Source organism: Morone saxatilis, unplaced genomic scaffold, assembly GCF_004916995.1.
Source record: "Morone saxatilis isolate NCDOM2014 unplaced genomic scaffold, NCSU_SB_2.0 Contig16, whole genome shotgun sequence".
Taxonomy (NCBI): domain Eukaryota; kingdom Metazoa; phylum Chordata; class Actinopteri; family Moronidae; genus Morone; species Morone saxatilis.
The window spans coordinates 17,508,044-17,527,673 of NW_023339718.1; the positions used below are offsets into that span (position 1 = coordinate 17,508,044).

Genomic DNA, 19,630 nt, shown 5'->3' on the forward strand with positions numbered 1-19,630 from the left:
TTGGTTGTTGAATTTGGAGTTTACAGCTAGCCTAGCTACAGGGACGCAAGACTAGTAGCCACCACTATTGACTTTCGCAAGAGGTAAAGCGCCAGGACATAACATATGATGATATTTTAGCTGACAAAATGTTAAAACCTTTTTTTTTATTTGGTTTGGATTTGGTGTATAATGGCTATTTTAGGCCTAAAAACAATATAATAATAATTGAGGGCCGCAGGTTGCTTACGCCTGTTCTAGGATTAGGGTGTTAGGGAACTGTTTCCCAGGGAACATAGAGATATGTTCCCCTTGGTTTGGTGCTCCTAACACAAAGATAGAATTAAATGAACCAACGCTAACAATAGGAGATAAACAAAAGTTTACTTTAATATTAAATATGGAAGATTAGTTAGATAGTCTTTATTGTCCCAGCAGGAAATATATTTCCACTGCTTGCACTTGCAGGCACTACACTGCTTGATTCTTTGAAAAATATGCAGACACGTACCACACATACACATTTGTTCCCCCTACATATATCTAAAAATTACATATATGCATGTACACAGACATTTATGTGAACAGAAGAGTGGTCCAACCGGTGGTCATTAAACTGTTTAACTTATTCCCACCCTGTTGCAGTATGGGCATCAGTAGACTGGGAGGATGCTGAGGACTTCCTCATTGGACTTTACAATTCAATTTTTGACAATTGCTGGCACAGTTCAAGACATATTTTTTACATATATAAACTCTCCCTACCTACCTACCTACCTACCTACCTAAGCGAGCCCTCTACCATTTAAAGTCCTGTACCTGCGATCAGACAAAAGTAATGTAGTATGAGTAGTGGATTCACAGGGAGGTCAGTGTCATTAGCTTTTATCAGTGCTATGCATGTAACCATAAATAGAATGTGTAGATATTGTGTGTGTGTTAATTTGGCAAGAAATAAGACAGAAGTTTAATGTATGATTATTTCCTATTTTCTTCGATTTCTTAATTAGTTAATCACCAGATTTTGTTCACCTGCCTGCACAGTTGCACCTTGTCACTCATTAGCTCTTTCCAGTTTATATATAGAGGGCAGTTTTCAGTTACTGATTGTTTGTTGTCTCCCTGTGTGATGTCTGATTACTACTGTTCATGCCCTAAAATCCCTCACTACGGAGCAGGAGCTGATCCTACCACCTATGCTGCTTTTTAAATCAGATCAGTTTTTAAAAGAAAATCTATCACATTACTTTACAATCTAAAAACGTAATTTACAACACGACATGAAGAGCACCAGGTGTTTGTCTTGTTTGAGTAGTATTTCAGTGCAAACAGAGCTAAAGCTGTATCATAATGGCAGATGTTCAGAGAAGTGAAGTGCTCATGGAAAAGTCCCTTTCAACATGTTTATCATCTTTAGTAAAGCCAAAGAGAACAAGACAAACACATGCAGACAAAAAGAGGAAATTCTGAGAAAGATTAGCTCTAAAGCTGCAGGCATCAGATACAGCTATGATCCTCTCAACCTTGTTCTCATTTGCTAACAGTAATTATACCAAGGAGCCACACTTAATCTTATTGTCATGTATTAATGCTCTAAATGCTACTCAGAGCTACTTTCAATGTTTAGTCTGTTTTCTCCTTTACGGTCAAGAGAAATCTAGTGCTCATATGCTCAATGAGAAATAGCAGTCCTGGTGTCAGCTCATATCTTTCTCAGAGTGACAGTATGACATGCATTCTGTATTCTAGCATTGCTTTCATGCTCCCCACTCTCCAGAGAGTACTGTATGTTCACCAGGATGCTCTGACCCATTTGGCTTCTCCTATATCTGGTTTTAATAAGTATGAACTCTGTTAGGTGTTGAGGAGAGAGAAGATTAACCAGCTGGTGGTGAAAAAAGGAATCGAAATTCCCCATGGAGACATAGTGGTCACATCTGAATCGGCTTTTGGCACCTTTCGCCTCATCAAATTGCCTTTCTTGGGTAGAGTGTGGTGAATAATAGCCTTGGATAATCTAGGGACATAATGTTCTCTATCTCGCTAAACATATTGTTTCCCCCCCATGCTTTCTAGTATCCTTTTGAAAATGTACTCCCTGCAACTTCTGATCAAGTTTTTTTCTTCACGTCTTTTTACCAAAGTACAGCAGCGTAGCTAGGCTTCGGTGAGTCTGTCATCACCTTAATTATGATTGGGTGCAGCTCAGAGGTAATCACAAAATGTGACTGACGAGGCTGTCCTAAGCAGCAGCGGGAAGCAATATCCAAGACATCACAGCAACATCCTCATCCCTTATTTCAGTAATCCCTCATGGTGGCGAGCTTGTGGACCCTGCCAAGACGCCTGGAAGTGTTCCTATTCTTTTAATCTAAGATGGTTAAACAATTACTCTTAACCCTCATGAATTATTGTAGTTCAGTTTCATTCATAACCTGTGATGACAAGTTGCTAATACACACAATTGTTGTTTAAAGGGTTAGTTCACTAATTTACAAAAAAATTTCTCACTTACGTTTTTCTTATCATCAGTATATCCTGTGACAAGACCAAAACTGACACTGAATTCAGTATTGCCTATATAGCCAAAATAGTAGGCAAGATATAGTATATATTTTTTTTGTATCTTCATTATGAGGATGAACCTGTGGACTGTTGTTTTAAGTGGTGAGTCAATCCTACATACATTGTCGTGCTGTGAATGATTGCTAGTGAATCAAATCTGCAGCTGAAAATACACCAATTACACTATTTACTCCTGTTTTAAGTAATTTACTAAAAGCTGCTTTAGGAAATTAGTTGTGAGCTGTTTTTTGAAGATTTGTGTCTTCAGTAGCAAGTATAATGGTCTTGGGGCTGATTGCCAGGTTAGGGAATAATTGAGAGAAATCGTTAGTTTGGATCTTTTTATGTCATTTGTTGACAACAATAAATTACCAGACTTATCCTTTAAAGAAACAATGACTATAGGATTTAGTGGCATCAAGTGGTGAAGTTGTTGACCAACTGAATACCGCTTGTATGAGAGACTATGGTGCCCGCAAAATACGAAAAATGTGAAAGGCCCTGAGCTGTAGAAGCATGGCAGTTCAACATTGGGGACTCGTAGAAAGTGGATGAATCAGACCATTAACTACCTAAATCTGCTAAGCTAATAAAGAAGCTAATTAAACCAGTAAGTAACCATCCACAACTGGCCAACCTCTGCAGGCCACTGTTATTCCTCCATAACCTGTTTCCATTAGCAACTGAAGGAAAATACTCCCGAGGCCTGCAGGGAGTGTCAAGCTGCGAGCCTACCATAAAATCCTCTGGGATATTGTTCAATCTTTCTTACTCATTTCCCCACATATGGCTGATAGAATAGGACCCAGCATCAGCAAAGAAATTGTAATATGATAGTTGACGGAAACACATGTATAGCTCCATTATTTCATGCTATTCCTATGACCCAATTGCTTCCCCACTGAAATCAGAACAAGCGGAAGTGCCTTTTAAGGGTACAGAATACATATTGTCCAATTACTGACTCTAAATGGTATTGGGCCATTAAATTCAAATCTCATTCATAAGCCACTTATATTGTCTCCACCTTTACAGCCAGCAGGCTCGGTAGAAAATGCGACATCATACTGGCAGGAAGGGAATATTGAAACTCGGACTGAAATTGGTGGCTGGATATTTTCAATTTGGGTCTGATTACCTAGGTGAGGGGGAATGGCAGGGCAATTCACTTCTCCCGGTGGTTTAAATAGCCACTCACCATACAGTACAGATGAATATTTGATCAGGAGCAACAGTATTAAATCTGCAAAGCTTGATGACACAGGAGCATGTACTACCTTCAGAGCAAACTACTTAAAAGCTGCAATATGGAGTTTAGTTTTTTTATTATTTTGATATAATTTGAGAGGATTTTGTATAGACCCATTTTCATGTTACCTGAATTTGTTCTTCACATGAGCGGGAGGCTTGTTTCCTGTAATGCTAATCTTTTGAAAGGTTCAGGCTGGGTTTGTTACCATGGTGTATATGTATGCAGGAAAAGAAAGTACAGTAGACCCCTTCTCTAATGCACACTGCACATTTTCTGAACCAAAAACCTTGACTGAATTCTGTAGCTATGTTTTCACAAACCCAAGACAAGATTTTAATGATCACTGAATTTTTCCAACATAAGGATTTTTACAGGCATCTGTAATGTGAGTAAAAATCCCAAAAATGTAAATGATACAATATATGATTTCAATATGCTAACATCAGTCAAGTATACATAAGAAACAATATTAACTAATGTGTAACAAAATAATTTAAGATCAAAGGTCCACTTACATTGTTGCACAGACTGCTTCTTCATGCTCATCATCATGCATCAGTTCCACTACCTATCTACGTGTAGTTGTTGCTACTGTATGTTGCCTGTGCACCTCTGTCTGTCTGTCCTGTCTTGTCTAGTGTCTCTCCTCCTCTCTTTCTTTCTTTCTTTCTTTCTTTCCTCTCTCTCTCTCTCTCTCTCTCCTCTCTCTCCATCGGTCGTCCCTCTCTGCTCCCTCCTCCTCCTCTCTTTCTCTTCCTTTTCTCTCCCTCTCTCTCTCTCTTCTCATCTTCTCCTCTCTCTCTCTCTCCTCTCCTCTGCTCATCACCGCAACTGGTCGACGGCTAGAACGACCCCTCACCTAAGAAGCTTTAAAAAGCCAGTTTTTCCTGCCCCCGTTGCCAAGTGCTTGGCATGTGCTGTTAGTCCTCTGTAGTAGATTTGTTAGAAAGGGTTCGGATCTATGACCCTTAGCTCTATTAGAAAAGTGTCCTGAGATAACTTCTGTTATGAATTGGCGCTATACAAATAAAATGTAATTGAATTGAATTGAATTGCTTCCCAGAGGTCAGGAATTAATCGCCACAATCAAGTATGTTAACGAACCATTGAATAGCATCTTTGTCTTGGCAAAGAGGTGCTGATTTAATTTTTTTTTATTTCACCAGGATTATCCACTCTGTATTAATACCCGGTTCATATCTTTCAGTTTAAGTCCAGCCTGTCATGAGACGTGCCAGTCATTAATTAGGGTCTTCACTTTCATCCAAAAACCTGCAAAGATTAGGCAAATTATTCCACTGATGTATTAACAAAACGTTTGTTTTATGCATCATTTTTGGATCCAACTATGCAACAGTAATGCCTAGACTTCATCATCGGCCCATCTGTTGTATGCTTTCTTCTGTAACTCCATGTTGATGTGTCAAAGCACAATGAACAAAAACTGCTTTCCTGCTTCAGATTGTTTTTAAAATGGTGGCTGAACTAAAATAGTGAGTATGCGTCAAATCAGACATTTTCAGCGCTGTAAGCCAAACCCCCAAAGTTCCTGTACTTCTGGAATGTATATCCCCTGAGCAGGGACTTTTTGGGGGGTTAAATCTGCTAAAAAATAATTGAGTTCCTCCAAAGGTTTATAGTCTCTGTACTCTGCAGTAGCTGGGATCCTGGCTGTTATTATTGTTTTATATATACTGTAAATGTACCCAAGACTCCCTAGAAAGTATTGATATTGTGTGGATGTTATGTTTGTGAAATACAGTGAATTGAGCTGAATTGAAAATTTTCCACATCCATCTACAGTAAGTGAGTAAGGAAACAACTAGGATTTGCTCTGTGTATTGGACCCAGTTTGTACATTGTCAATCTTTATATATAAAACATTACATCTGAGAGTATGAATGAAGAAATAAAATGCAACATGCAGTGAGAAGGTTGCACAGCCATCCCATAAATGTTCCCATGAAACAGACACATTTTTAGGCAAAACAAGAAATCTTACTCCAGTCTGGCTACTGCTATTTTCTCTGCTCAGAAAAATCTTGCCAGGACTCTTGCCAGCAAACATAGTCCTTCCATCCATCCATCCAACATTAGAAGTTGTATATCTCCCACTATTATAGATTAAATTTAACTACACTATAAAAGCCATCCATCTGCCTGTCAAATCCCTCGGCCTTGGTGAATTCTACAAGTAGCAGTTATTGCTGTGACACAAACGAGGCCTATCTGAGACACAGCTAAATCAAAGACTAACAGTCAAGGGCACTGAAGACAAGTGACAATCTGATAGATACTTTAGCTGTGGTGGATATTAAGCCTGTGACTCTTCAGTCACTATTACAACAGTGTGTTTACAAAAGTGAGATATGATGCAGAAGGCAACTTTATGAAGTGCAAAAGAGTAACGCATGTTAAATGAGATCCAAAGGAATTTGCCTTAAATCAAATTTTGCTATTGGTCATAGTCACTGGCAGCACAAATGAAAAATGAAAAGCAAAATACTGCCTTTAACAACCAAGCATTTCATCCAAAGAAACCTGGGCTTTTGTCCCTTTTGGCTTCCCTAGTCATAAAATGATCCCAGACTAGCCAGGCTGGTGGACACAAACATGCTGTGGTGAATTGAGTCACATTTAAATTATACAATTTCTTTCTAGACACTGAATTCAAAACTGTTCTCAGTAGTCTCTGTTACACTCATTTTCAGCTTTCGTTCAGATTTGACAATTTGACTATATCACAGTTTTGAAGACATTTGCCAATTTGTGGATTTGTCCACCTGACCTGCTGTGAGTATAGTTCAACCTATAATTGAACAGATGACAAAAACATGGTGCTTGAGCAGGTGTGAATTACAGTTTATCCATTTTCAGTAGGGTATCTGATGATCAAGGTGTCACTGAACGAGCAGGTGGGGGTTAACCATCTCCCTCAAGGACATTTCATCTTGACACTTGATACTGATCTACAGCAACCTTGACGTTCGCAGGGACAAACCACACAAATCGTCTTTCTCATCACCTTAAAATTATTATCCCGCCCTCTACCTGGTGAGCTACCGAGGCATTCCCAATGTATTCTTTTAATGTCGTTTTTCTTCTGTAAGCAGTTGATTCAGTTGTTCAGAACATGGACAATATCCCAGTGGGTGAACCTTCATTTTGGGGGCTGGACACAGAAATAAGGCATTTTTGTATTGGGTATTTGTTTTTCTTCTATGTATCACACATCAGATTACTTTGGAATTTAATTTTGCTGGTGTTCTATGATGGAGGATGTGATGTTATGATGTGTAGGTAGACTGATAAGGCATCACATAATCTAATTTCTAAATGTCAATATCTGTTGTTAATCTACGATATGGACAACTTTTTTTTTTTTAATCTCATTTTGAAAGTTCTCAATCCTCACATTTATGTTGCATATTCTGTATGAAGTTAGAAGTCTTTAATTAAATCTCCTGCCATTTGTGGCTTTTGAATGATTTTTTCTTTATTCTCAAAAGAAAATTTGACGATACGAATATGAATGTAAATATGAAGACTCATTTGGGCGCTGCTGTGAAACAGAGTTCCACTTCCAAGCTGGGATGAAGCAGTCACAGGCCCGCCAGCCGTTTGTTTCAGAAGGGACTCTGATATCCGTTTGAGGTATGTTCTGACAAAAGTATTAAAGCCTTTGGTCTGTGAGATTCAAGGAGGATAAGTGCAGTTACACTAATTGATCAGTGGGATGTGAGCATGCGGTGTGTGCAAATACACAAAAATGATAATTCATTCTGGAATAATAATTAATTCAGGAAAATTTTGACTCATTACCCACAACTCCCCAATAAGCACTCTCATGTGAACTCCATTTTATGCGTGTTGTTTTGTGTTTGTGTTTTTGTCGGGGGCAGCAACAGCAGAAGCGGAAGCCACTGAGCTTCTGAGAATTCTCCACATGCGCTTATGGGAAAACATGTTTTAACTGTGATAGTTAGCCAGATGATCGAGCTGCCTCCAAGCTGACTCCAAGCTGACAAACAGTTGAGGGAAAACATGGCGAAGAGTGATGCCAGGCTTTTGGGAGAAAAAAAAACTACTTCTTAGCCTGTTCTTCATGTGAAGCCCAGCACATCAAAGAGATAAAAAGCTGAGTTTTTGACAATGAAGATAAAGGGATGAAAAAAATGTAGGATCAGAAGAGGGCACAACTTCCTTCCACATTCATCTCCATATTTTGTTATGAGATATTTATCCAAATTGCAGTATAGATTCCAAAGTAATGGTTTGTTTACATTTTCTTTTTCAGAAATGAAGCCACATAAAGTCTGACCACCGAAATGTAGGAATAAAAAAATATATATTGATATTCACTGACTATTAACCTATTTAAAGCCTCCGGTTAATGCACCTAACTATCTCATGCATATTCTTAATGCTCTGCTTAGTATTTTCTACCCACGGGCCACTAGTAGACTCCTGGGGAGAGAGCAGCTTCAATTCAATTAAAACTGGAAGTTCGGTGACGCCTGATCCAATCAAGCTCTTGGCTCCAGTCCATGACCATGACGTGAATGATAATGCCATTGAAGACAATTGCAGAGACAGACAGAAACATGACACACTGCAATCTGGCAGGCAGGACCGTGATGGAAATTTATAGCACTGAGATAAATTAAAAAACAGTGAGGCCGAGAATATGTCCATAAGTCATTGCGGCGTGATTGCTAGATGTCTAGAGACTGCCGTGATGATGTTTCAGTTTGAACGCACAAATGGCTGGTGAGGAAAAGAGCTTCCCCTAATGCTACACTGAGTGCCACACTGCTCTGTCTGATGGGGGGAAATAAACAGCATTAATAGGGACAATGGCACAGATGTGACTACTATTTTAGTATTAGTTTGAATCATGTGAAATGTAAACAGAAATTAAAAACAAATAAAGGAAATGATAATAATTGATATGGGTTGATGAGAATATATTTATTAGCTATATTTATTAGAAAGCTATTTACAGAACAGCTTCAGAATTGAGATCATAAGACCAATAGTAAGAGAACAAGATTATTTTATAAAAGTTACTATATTTGTTGTTTATTAGAAAACAGAGATTGACACACCCACACAGTTTTTTTCAATTACTCTGGCTGGTTAAACTACTAGTGGTAATAAGAATGATAAAGTTAAAAGTTGTGTGTCACCCAAAGGTGCAACAAAACAGGACAATGAGGGAAATGTCAATTAAAGACATTATGAACAACACTAGCCAAGATCTATCCAAGGTCTCACTAGCCAAAGTAAGACAAAACACCTGTGTGGATATACTGGGGCTGCAGTCTACTTATCATCAGTAGGGTTAATTTTAGGTTAGGCTTAGAGTTCAGTTTGGTGTGTGCGTGTGTGTGTTACTATTATAAGAGCAAATGTCGTCATAATTACCCCAGAAAAAGTCTTCGGTTTATAGAAATGTATCCTGTGTTTAGGATTAGGTCTAGTGTGAGGGGTTAGGTTATAATAGGTTTTATAGCATGCCTTCACATGGCACATTTCAGCCTTTTTTAGATGTTTTGTCTCACACTTCCTGACTTACATGTTTCCCATTTAATCAATACAGCTGTCTACACAGGCCACAAAATTATTTACATTTCATTTGCACTTTACTCGCATAACCACGATCCAAAGTGGCAGTCATTTTATTCACATCGTCGTTATAAACTTTTGTTGCATTTTCTGCTATTTCTTACTCTCTTTTCAGCTGTTGGCGTGTGGTGTGGTCTCATTATTTGAGACACAGTAGTTTTAAGGATATAAGAAGTTGTGCAATAACAACTGTACAGTCTGAATCTGTGGAGGAAGCATACATAATACATAAAGCATTGTAACTTAGTTATCCTTCAGTACCTAGTGTGACCGCCTCCTGTAGCACAGCCTCTGGATCTGCAGTTATGGGATATTATCCATCCCTGCAGAGGGGCCTGTCTGGGTTGATGTCCACAGGCAGGTATGGGTCACGTCTGTAAATCTTGAGCTCCCTACATTTGAGGCATTACAGACTGCTCAGGAAATTGATTAACTGTGGCCCTTCTCTTGCTGTGTGTGTTGCTGAGCTTTCAATTAAGAGCTTTGTAAAGGTGAAATGGTTAGGCATTTTTCCAGCTAGATCTCATTAGGTACAAGAGCACCTTTCAGCCTTTAGTGTGAATGGAAAGTTACAATGCATCATGCACAAGCACTGTTGCTAGGGTTTACAATGACTTTAACATCCAGTTGCTTCTGTGACAGCAACCCCAATCTGAAATCTATTGTTTTGACTGATTTTGACTGATACTCACTTATCATGTTAATGTATACAAATAATAATACCAACATTAACATTGTTTGGTTTTATATAAACACTTGATTTGTGTACCTGTGTAAATACTTTAACAAACTGGAACTATGTGGGTGGGTACAGGCTGTTCTTGATTTCGGTTTGGTGCACCTCTTATCAGGGGCAGCTTTCACTTTGAGGCTTTTTAGAAGCTGGAGTAATGCAATTTCACACACAATACTTCTTAATTAATGAATATGTCTTAATTTTCTCTTGCCAGAATAGTTTCTTTGTAGCCAAAGTACAGTTCCAAAACATGGCTGTGGAGCCTTTATAGAGGCATCGCTATGCAGTATTTTAGCTGACTCACTTAGTTAAAATTGAGTTAAATACTGAACTGACAGACAGAAATCAGGTTAATAAAAATACAAACCCAATTCATTCACAATAACATCTGCTATTGTCATTAAAGGCTGTTAATTTATGTATTCAAAGGTGAGGAGTTCTTAGAGCCCAAGACAAGTCATAGGAAATATAGAAAATGTGTATTTCTGTCAGTAAAAAGGATAATAAACAAACCAACACACTGTGTTTCAACGTAATACTCAATTAACAAATAATCATATTCCTCAATTTATAGACACACAAAAAGTGTTAATTGGACTTCATAGTTGCTCCTCCTGACCTCTCAGTAACAGCACTGCTCATAAGGTGGGTAATTGCTTCCTGCTGTCTGAAAGAGCAAAGTCAGAAAATGTCTACAGGACATTTCTTGTTTGTTCTTGTTTTGTGTTTTTTTTTTTTTTAACCACTCATTAGTTATAGAGTAGTATGGAGTTCGGAGACCTCATGTACCCTCAGCAGATTTGCATCTAACTTAAACCTGCCAACCTGAACAAAGGTCTAAATAGCTATAATAACTAACTCCTGTGTGGGTGTCCAGAGACATTCAATTTATTTATTTTTTCTTAATCACAAAATTTAACATCCTATTGCAAACCCTTCGCTAAAGATCAGTCAGATTGCAGCTGAAAAACAAAAACACTAAAGCTCTTTCTCCTCAACAAAGAACACACACAAAAAATAAAACCATAAATAAATAAACAATAATAAAAGAAAATACAACTTGAAACTGCTGGCAGCACAGCTGGCCCAACATCAGCAGCGAGCGCTCCATCTGCTCCCATCAAGTCCAGCGCTGATGGCATCAAATAGGTCCCCAGATCCTCACTCACATAAGCAAACTGGCCTTGACCCAGGGGTCTGCTTGAATGACATCTCTTCCTGGCAGGAAATATAACATTGTTTGATTTCCTGGAAGTCTGATGATAACTCTTCATCTCCTGAGCTGTGAACGTGCTTGACGGGGCACAGGGTTGTGAGGGGGCGGCAGCCTGAGCTGGACAGTTGTTCCAGTAATTGTTGATTTTTTAGTGTGAAGTGGCTGGAGGCTGGCAGTGTGGAAGCTTTAGAATTTGTTTGTTATGCAGTTTTTGTGGACTTACTAAAAATACTGATGTTCTTGTATTTTTAGTAGAAAATCTGTGTCCCCTTTCATTGTCAGGAGCAAATGTTCCAAAAATGACATTAAGAAAAAGTCCAAGTCATTTGCAGGTTGTTGGTTTTTTTTTTTTTTTTTTGTCTAGGGTTATGCTTTGGGTTTAGGGTTAAGGATTTGCATACATTTTCAAGATTTTTATTTTTATTTTTTTTATTTTGCCATTTCAATTTATTCGTTAGGACAGAGAGAAAGACAGGAAAGGCAGGGGAAAGAGGGGATGACATGTAATAAATGGCCCCTGCAGTAATGAGCCAGCCTTGACCCATGGTACACATTCTACAAGGTGAGCTACCAGGGCATCATTTGTAATAAGGCATATAAAAGAAGGGTTGATTTTTATCAGACATAGGATTAAGTGTCTAGAGAAGCATGAATCCACAATAACGTTATGCCCAATGATTCATCTCATTGTGAAGGTTAACATCAAAAACTCAAAACAAATGTTAGGGTTGTGACTAAAAATGAAGAGAAGTTCTGCCTTATGTTATTTGAGAAAATTTGACAGCTGAACCATGCGGTCCATGTGTATGCCTCCCAACCAATATACTGATTGTACAAGCTTTAGCTGTAAGCTAGAAGCAGGGGGTGTGCCTGTGTGCCCGTGTGTGTTTGTGTTCAGCTCAGCATCTGACTGATCTTTCTGTCATTTCCCTTTAGCCTCTCCCCTTTTCCCTCTCATTTCTGAACTTTAATGAAGCAGGTTCATAAAGCCTCGGTATTAATGGGTTTTTTTTGCTCAGGTTGAAACATTTTGAATGCACACACGAGGCTTTCCCCTCCATTTCTGAGAATCTGTGTTTTATCACGTCGCCTTGAAAATTCTTCCTGAACAGAGTTAGACAGTGTTTGTGTGCAGATGTATTAAATATTTGCCTTGAGTTTTATACTTAACTCTGACGGACTGGTTTATTGGAAGAAAATGTTTTCACTCGTCACACGGTCAGGCAGGAATAAATGTTACAGTTGTAAATAAATCTTCAGCCCATAGTGCAACAACTGTGCCACTGCTGCATTTTTGTGCACAAGCCCACAGAGGAAGTGTTTGGCAGAACTGTCTCATGTTTCTCTCCTTCTAACTTTTGGCTGACATAAGAACAGTTTTGTGACTGTGGCAGAGGCTGTGAGACAAAGTTTAATGTAAGTGGAACTATTTTACCGAGAAGTGTATTCATCGGTGGCCCATAATAACTTGGTTCAAAGAAATTTTTTGTTGTTCTCTGCACCTTATGTGTACTGTTATTTACAGTGGATAATATAATGACTTGAAAACGTTCATTTAAACAATTCAAACTCTGTCCTCGCTCAAATTTAAGATCGAAAGAATAAATTATTAATAAGCTTAGATCCCTGTTTTCATCTATGGAGGCTAAACAGGCTCATCAGTAATGGATGAGAGATGTCTCCATTTTTCTGCCGCTGCTGTGAGAACCAGTCCTTTTAATCCCTCGCTCTCCATGGGAAATCATAGTGTGGCCTGATGTGACTGCTAATGTCCCCGTTAAAAACAATGTGATCTGTTGCTGCAATATGCACAGATACAAATTACAGTGTTGTTTGGGAAAGCTTGCTGCAGATATAGATTAACAAACCAGTTATCTGTATGCAGACTGGGCAGCCCAAATTGATGGTAATTGGCAAACACTACAGACAGTTCCTTGATGATTAAAGTTGGATACCACAAATGTGTTTAGCACCTTATTGGGAAATGATAATGATCTGTTGTGCACAGACGCACAGGCGAGCGAGGACAATTGGAAGAACTGGCTGAAACAAGAATGTGCATCCTTTTGCGATTGAGCTCCATTTTGAACTATTACTTTCCAAATGTTTGCATGCACATCACTGTCTAAAAACAAGTACACATTATGCACCTGACACATTATGTACCTGACTGGCAACAATCCAGCAATTAGTAATTTAACATTCAGTGTTTTCCTACATGAATATTGTTGTCCTCCCATGTGAACATTTGCTTATCCATTTAAATATGCTTTTTATGGAGTCACAGATCCCCAGAACAAACTTTTATATGCTCTCTAATTCGCTTTCTTCCATAAATAAATTTGATTACCATTGGTACTGCACCATATCGGCTTAGCTCTAGTGCTTATTTAGGTATGGTAGAGAAGAAAACATGCTCAATTGCCCATTTTGTTTGTGCAGCTGTGATGAGATTAAAAAAAAACTTCCTCTAAGGGTTTACATAGCTCTTAGGTATTATCTTGATTATTTTTGAAACATGTTCTCATGTCCTCTCTCTACCACCAATTGGACTCATGCCATGTCTGGATTTCAAGTCACATTAAGAACCGTGTCCAACCTTGGCTTGTTCTTTTAAAGCAGTATCAAGATATTTTTTTAAATGAAAAGCATTTAAGCTTTGCCAAGGAGGGAGATAGTCCCTGGGTGCATGAAGGCTCTGGTGATATGCAGAACTTCAGAAAGCCCTTTACGGACTGATGCAATAGAGCTCTTTCTGAACCCTGCAGTTGAGTAATAAAGTTACCGTGAGTCACTGATCCCACAGAGGAATCTGGGATAAATCTGGTTTCTCTCCTGAAAAAAACAAGGCTTTGGCGCTCCACCACCATGTAGTGCCTCTTCTTCTTCCATTATGATTTATGTGTTCATGGGTAACTACATTTTCTGACCTCCATTGATCATCAGGTCACCGTAATGGTTTGTTGGTCATTGCTTGCTGAGTTTTTTTCTTTTTGTGTGTCTCCAAGGTTTTTATGCAGCACAAAAAAGATGATTGCCAAGCCAGTTATTTCCTTTTGATTACCAGTGTTCACCTTGAGGCATTCAGTAACTGATTAATGTTGAGACAAAAGAAATGAAATACTTTTCCTATTTCCTCTCCCTCTGGGAATGACAAAACCGTTACTCATACTGGCAAGGGCTTGTTCTGCGACTTGGAAACTCGTAGAGCATATCAAGGTGAAAAAATGTGGTAATGAACGCAAAATAATCATTATTAGTTATCTGTTCTTTCAAAAAGTTGTCCATCCTGCAATTTCCGTTTAATTGATGGGCTGGGATGCTTTGGTTGTTTGTATTTCATTACATGTGTGATGTATCTGCGATATCTCAGCCTTTTTTAGAAGTGCTTATATTTTTGTTTTTCTTTGTTTAGCTCTTTGTATTTGAGACATCAATGACATGCAACATCAATCATCATGGTGTTGTCTGATTCCAGGATTGTTAGTTTCTGACTCTTAGTGTGAATCCCTTTTTAATTTTAGAATGAAGGACTGACACTTGAGAAATGTGAATAGACAAAAGTACAACCGAATGCAGATATGCAGAGGCGATGCAATATAGCCAATGGGATTGATGGTTTTATATGAAAACACGAATGATTTTCCATTCTGTCCATCTGCAGTTAGGATATCTTGTTGTAAATGTGTTGAAATTGTTGAAAGTGTAACCCAAGTTTTCACAACCAGATGTTTTTGTATGCTTCACTCCCGTTAGTGGCAGAATAATCACTCTTGCAATGTTTATGTTGGAGTTTCAAAGGTAAATGTATTTTTTATGTTGTTTGTTTCAGAGGGTTCACAGAACGCCATGATGAATATTCATTGCCAAAAAAAGACTAATCTATAGTCACAATATTTTACAAAGGCATGTTTTCAATATGATATGACCGTTTCTTTAATATTTTCCCATGATCTGATCAAGGCTGCTCAACTTCAGCCCAAAAGGTGTGTAAAAAGAGGATTGAAAACACAGACGAGTATGTCTGATTTGCATTTTGTTTTTGTTTTCTTTGTTTTGTTTTTGTGGGTTATGTTTTATATAAAGGTTCAGTACTTATTGGTTGGTTTGAACTGGTTTTAGGACACAGACTCTCTGCTGGCAATTCAAGACACTGGTAATCTCTTCTTACCACCTACTTGCATTTTTTTGCTCAAAGACGGAGCATGGTGCTGTGGGCAAGAGAGCAGCATCACAACATATCATCACAACATTTACCATAGAAAAAGGCTGTAATGTTACCTTCTTCGGCTGAAAAAGCAAATGTGCATGTGATTTGTATGTTGATGTATTACTGCCTCCCAAGAGGTTTCTCTTGGATTTTAGCTACCTTAGTGGCTATTACAGACCATTGTAGCTCAAGGGAATGGCACAACTGTAGTGAATGCCTCAGTCCTTGATAACTTAATGCACCTTTTGCCATTATACTGATGACAATAATCTGTCTAGATAACTTTGCTAGACAATTGTATGCAGTACATAATGCAGCTAGTGAATGCCTGCTGCAAAAACTCCTTTCTGTCTCCTTAAGAATGCCATAATTGAACAGCCTGACCATTGCTAGTGGACAAAAGAGATATGAGAGGCAATTTTTTTGGGATACATGTGACAGATGGGTCCAAAAACACTGAGCAAAGTCAAAGGGCATCTGGAAATGGAATAAAGCAATCCATGGACTCAGCATATCCATCATTTTCTATGGATTTCAATCTGAAATGTCAGGTTGCCAATCAATACAGCGGAACTGATCCTCAGCATTTCATATAGTCATCTCAAGCTCAATGACTGAGGATTTGACAAATCAAAAAACCCTTCAAAGACTCATAACATGATTGTTATATGATTTTATTAATGTGAAATATCATTCCACAGACATAGAAGAGGAACATCGGGTGGAGTCAATGAACAGATATCACATGGTTAATAAACATTTTTGCAAGATCCAAGACAGGTATCAAAGTACAGTACAATGGAAACAGAACATTCAATAGACTATCAACATGTTCATACAGTTTTTTTCATCTGCAAAAAGAAAATAAATATTGTTTTGTACATTTTGCTCTGGTGATAAATTATAAACCTGTGATTGGTGTATATCTATGCACAATGCCAAAGTGTCTCAAAGAATAAGGCAACAATTCAAATTATTATAATAACTTTATTCCCCATGAAGATGTTCCCCCAGTAGTGATATAATAGAAAACTAAGGAGACAATATCATTTATCAGTCAGTTAATATTCTAGTCCTTCACATTCTTATCACAAAAATAGATACATCTATGGTAACGTAATTCTTTTTATCTGGAAATGGATGAACAATCATGGCGGTGAGTTGTTGTTGTTGTTGTTGTTGTTGTGCGCTGCAGCACATCTTAAAGTGCAAAATGGAAACAAAAGTATTTGTTAATAAATGGGCTTTTTCTCTCTCTTTTTCTAAGTGTGTCCCCTCAGAGTTGACACTTTTGACAAATTGCCCGGGTGCATCAGATAATCGTTATCCCGCCTGGCTCTGGGCGATAGGATAGTCTAATTTTGTTGCCTCTGTGAGGTTCTGGCTCTTGTGTGAAATCCAAGTTTGGGGAGCTGCCAATAGCAATCCTAAAAAGGGATATTCATAAGATGTGAATTATTTAGATCTCTATTCTGCAGTGTCTAGTTTTTGAGGGTGTGCTGATGGGCCTTTTTTTTTCTTTTACCTTTCCAAACATGTCTTGGCCCTGTCAAATTTTCAAATTTGGTTTTGAAACAAATGTGTTTTAACTGAATCTTTGACTTCTGTCTCTGGTTCTTCTCAATTACTCTAATATTAATTTCATCATTATGTGGCCCAGTCACAAATCCCTCCAAAGCTTTGGTTGAAGTTGGTTTATGTACAACACACATTGACAGTGACAGACCTTACCCAGATGCATGCACAACAATCTAAACTACGTTCGATCAAATTCATGTGATGCTTCACAGATATTAATGTTTTATTGCAATAGTTTACACCATTTGGCCCCTGTCAAACACCAATGCACTGGGCAGCTTCTGACAGCCAGGTTACCAACCATCTGTCTGATCTTTGTATCTCACTGAATAAAGAGGGTTGTCTTCTGTTTGAACATCAGAACCAATGTCTATCTTGTATTGCCAAAACATTAATTTGAAAAGTGCTATAGAACATTTGACCACAACAGTTCAGGTCCATAGATGCTGAACGTTTTTGAAGCTTCATGTCTGTTCAAAGCATTGTTAGATGTTTATTTTACACACATTTATTGCTCCATAGCAACTCATCCAGATGGAAAATAACTTTTTTTTTTTTAAGAACAAAATACATTCCTGCATGTTTGTATCAACGCTACCAACCAGATCAGTTTTGATGCATATTCTTTAAATGGTTCAGTTGCACACGTCTTGAAGCGGTATGCTTTTCTGTGGCAGTGAAAGATGAATATTAGGCGCCCAGGGGCGGAAAAAGGTCCTCAGCTTAGCAATCCCGCAGCTATTTTTTACGAGCATGTACTAAAGCAGCCCTTCTTTTTCATGCAGTTGTATGCTTTACTTTTGTTGTGATTGCTGATACCCTGCACCACACACAATTGCTCACAGTCATTAAGTAATTTAAAACAGTTCTGTTACACAGTCATAATGATTAATACACGGATAAGAACTTTTACAAATGTGTCAAGACAACTGTTTAAATCCATGCATTTCATGCATAGATGATGGTCATCACTGATGCCTGCAAAGCCTCACTGTGGAGACAGAGAGTCAAGTGTTTTCTGCATGTCCAGTCACGTTCCAGCCAGTTACCTGTCCATACACTTTCCTTCTGAGAGCTGTTAACCTGCTTCACCCTGCTCTATCCTCTGAAGCTATGCAGCCTGTGAATGAGTGAAACTATCCACACAATCATATGCGCCTCCCTGCAAACTCTTTTATCTGTTTCTTACCAAGCTATTATTTTTTCCCAAATGGTTTTTGAACAATGTTGCACTACATACAATATCTCCACAAGACTGTGCACTCAAGACCTTGTATGAAACACTTTCCAGCCTCAGGAATAGATTTTCTCCAATGTCCCTACAATATTTCATAGATTTATTTCTACTTGTTTTATAATAAATCGCATGGTACACTGGACAAATACAAACTCAACACTCACTACACTTCTCTCTATAGCTGCCACCATACTGAATGCAACACTGCTCAAATGCACATAGCTAATGAATACTAAATGTTGTATTACGAAGAGTGATATGTATAGTCAGTTGTCCAAGTCGAACACACTGCTGTCTCTTTGTATGTGAGGTCCTGTTGTCCTTGAAACTTTGTATGCAGTCAGCATGTCTCTGACTCCAAGACAGATTCCTGCACATAGCGTCCTTGGTGACTCCAGTTATTCTACAGTCATATGTTGGCCTGTTTTACAGCTGTGTGATTGTCTGTTGTGTTTGTTTGTTTTTTTAGCTTCATCTCCTCATTCATTTATCAGTGAGGCAGCCTTTAGTTGGTGGTAGAGGCTGAAAGTCCCGCTGCTCCTATTTCATGCCGCTCCTCAGCACCTGATTGGCTGCGATGAGCATGACGCTGATGATAAAAGCGATGGCAAAGGCGCATATCAGGCTCTTGCGCACACAAGTTTGCTTGACTTGCTGCGTTGGGCTGGAACCTGAGAGAAACAAAGAGGTGTTATTTACTGCTTGAGAGATATCTGATACTAATTTCCAAATGAAAGAGCTCACCACAAAACCTTACAATTAAAACAGAACACAATTATAAGGGATGCACACTGCCAAGAAGATTGGTTTTCACACCTGTACGCTGCGTAACTGCATCTAGATTGAAATGTTGATTGTTGAGTTTTGGAACAACAAACAAATGGATTGATGCCTGACTGGCATATTAAGGGGTGCTCATAAAAAACAGCACTCCAAGAAAAGGTGTAGTATACCTTAAGAATCATCTGAAGTAAGGACCAGGGCAGATAGAATCTGTTGTACCTTTTTGGGGTTTTTTTCCAAATAGGAGATATGTCAAATTACTTAAAATTGATCTTGCTTTTGATTTATCTTTGCTGTTTCCTGAGATAAAAAAGTGTTTTTCCAACAGAAAAGAAAAGATTGTAATCCTTGTAAATCATAGAATGGGTTTGTAATGGTCCCAACAATCATTACACCTTCACATTAGATAAATTACCATATAAAAAGCAAAGCATCCTCAATAACAG

At 38.3% G+C, this 19,630-nt stretch overlaps 1 protein-coding gene across 1 annotated transcript in view; it reads right to left on the reverse strand.

Moving 5' to 3' along the window:
- Positions 1 to 16,301: 16,301 nt before the first annotated feature.
- Positions 16,302 to 19,630, reverse strand: part of LOC118325362 (calcium-binding protein 7) — a 23,390-nt gene continuing 20,061 nt past the window's right edge. The window contains exon 5 of the mRNA XM_035658001.1: positions 16,302 to 19,072. Within this exon, the coding sequence (XP_035513894.1) occupies positions 18,942 to 19,072 (131 nt within the window). The 3' untranslated portion in view covers positions 16,302 to 18,941. The remainder of the gene's footprint in view (positions 19,073 to 19,630) is intronic.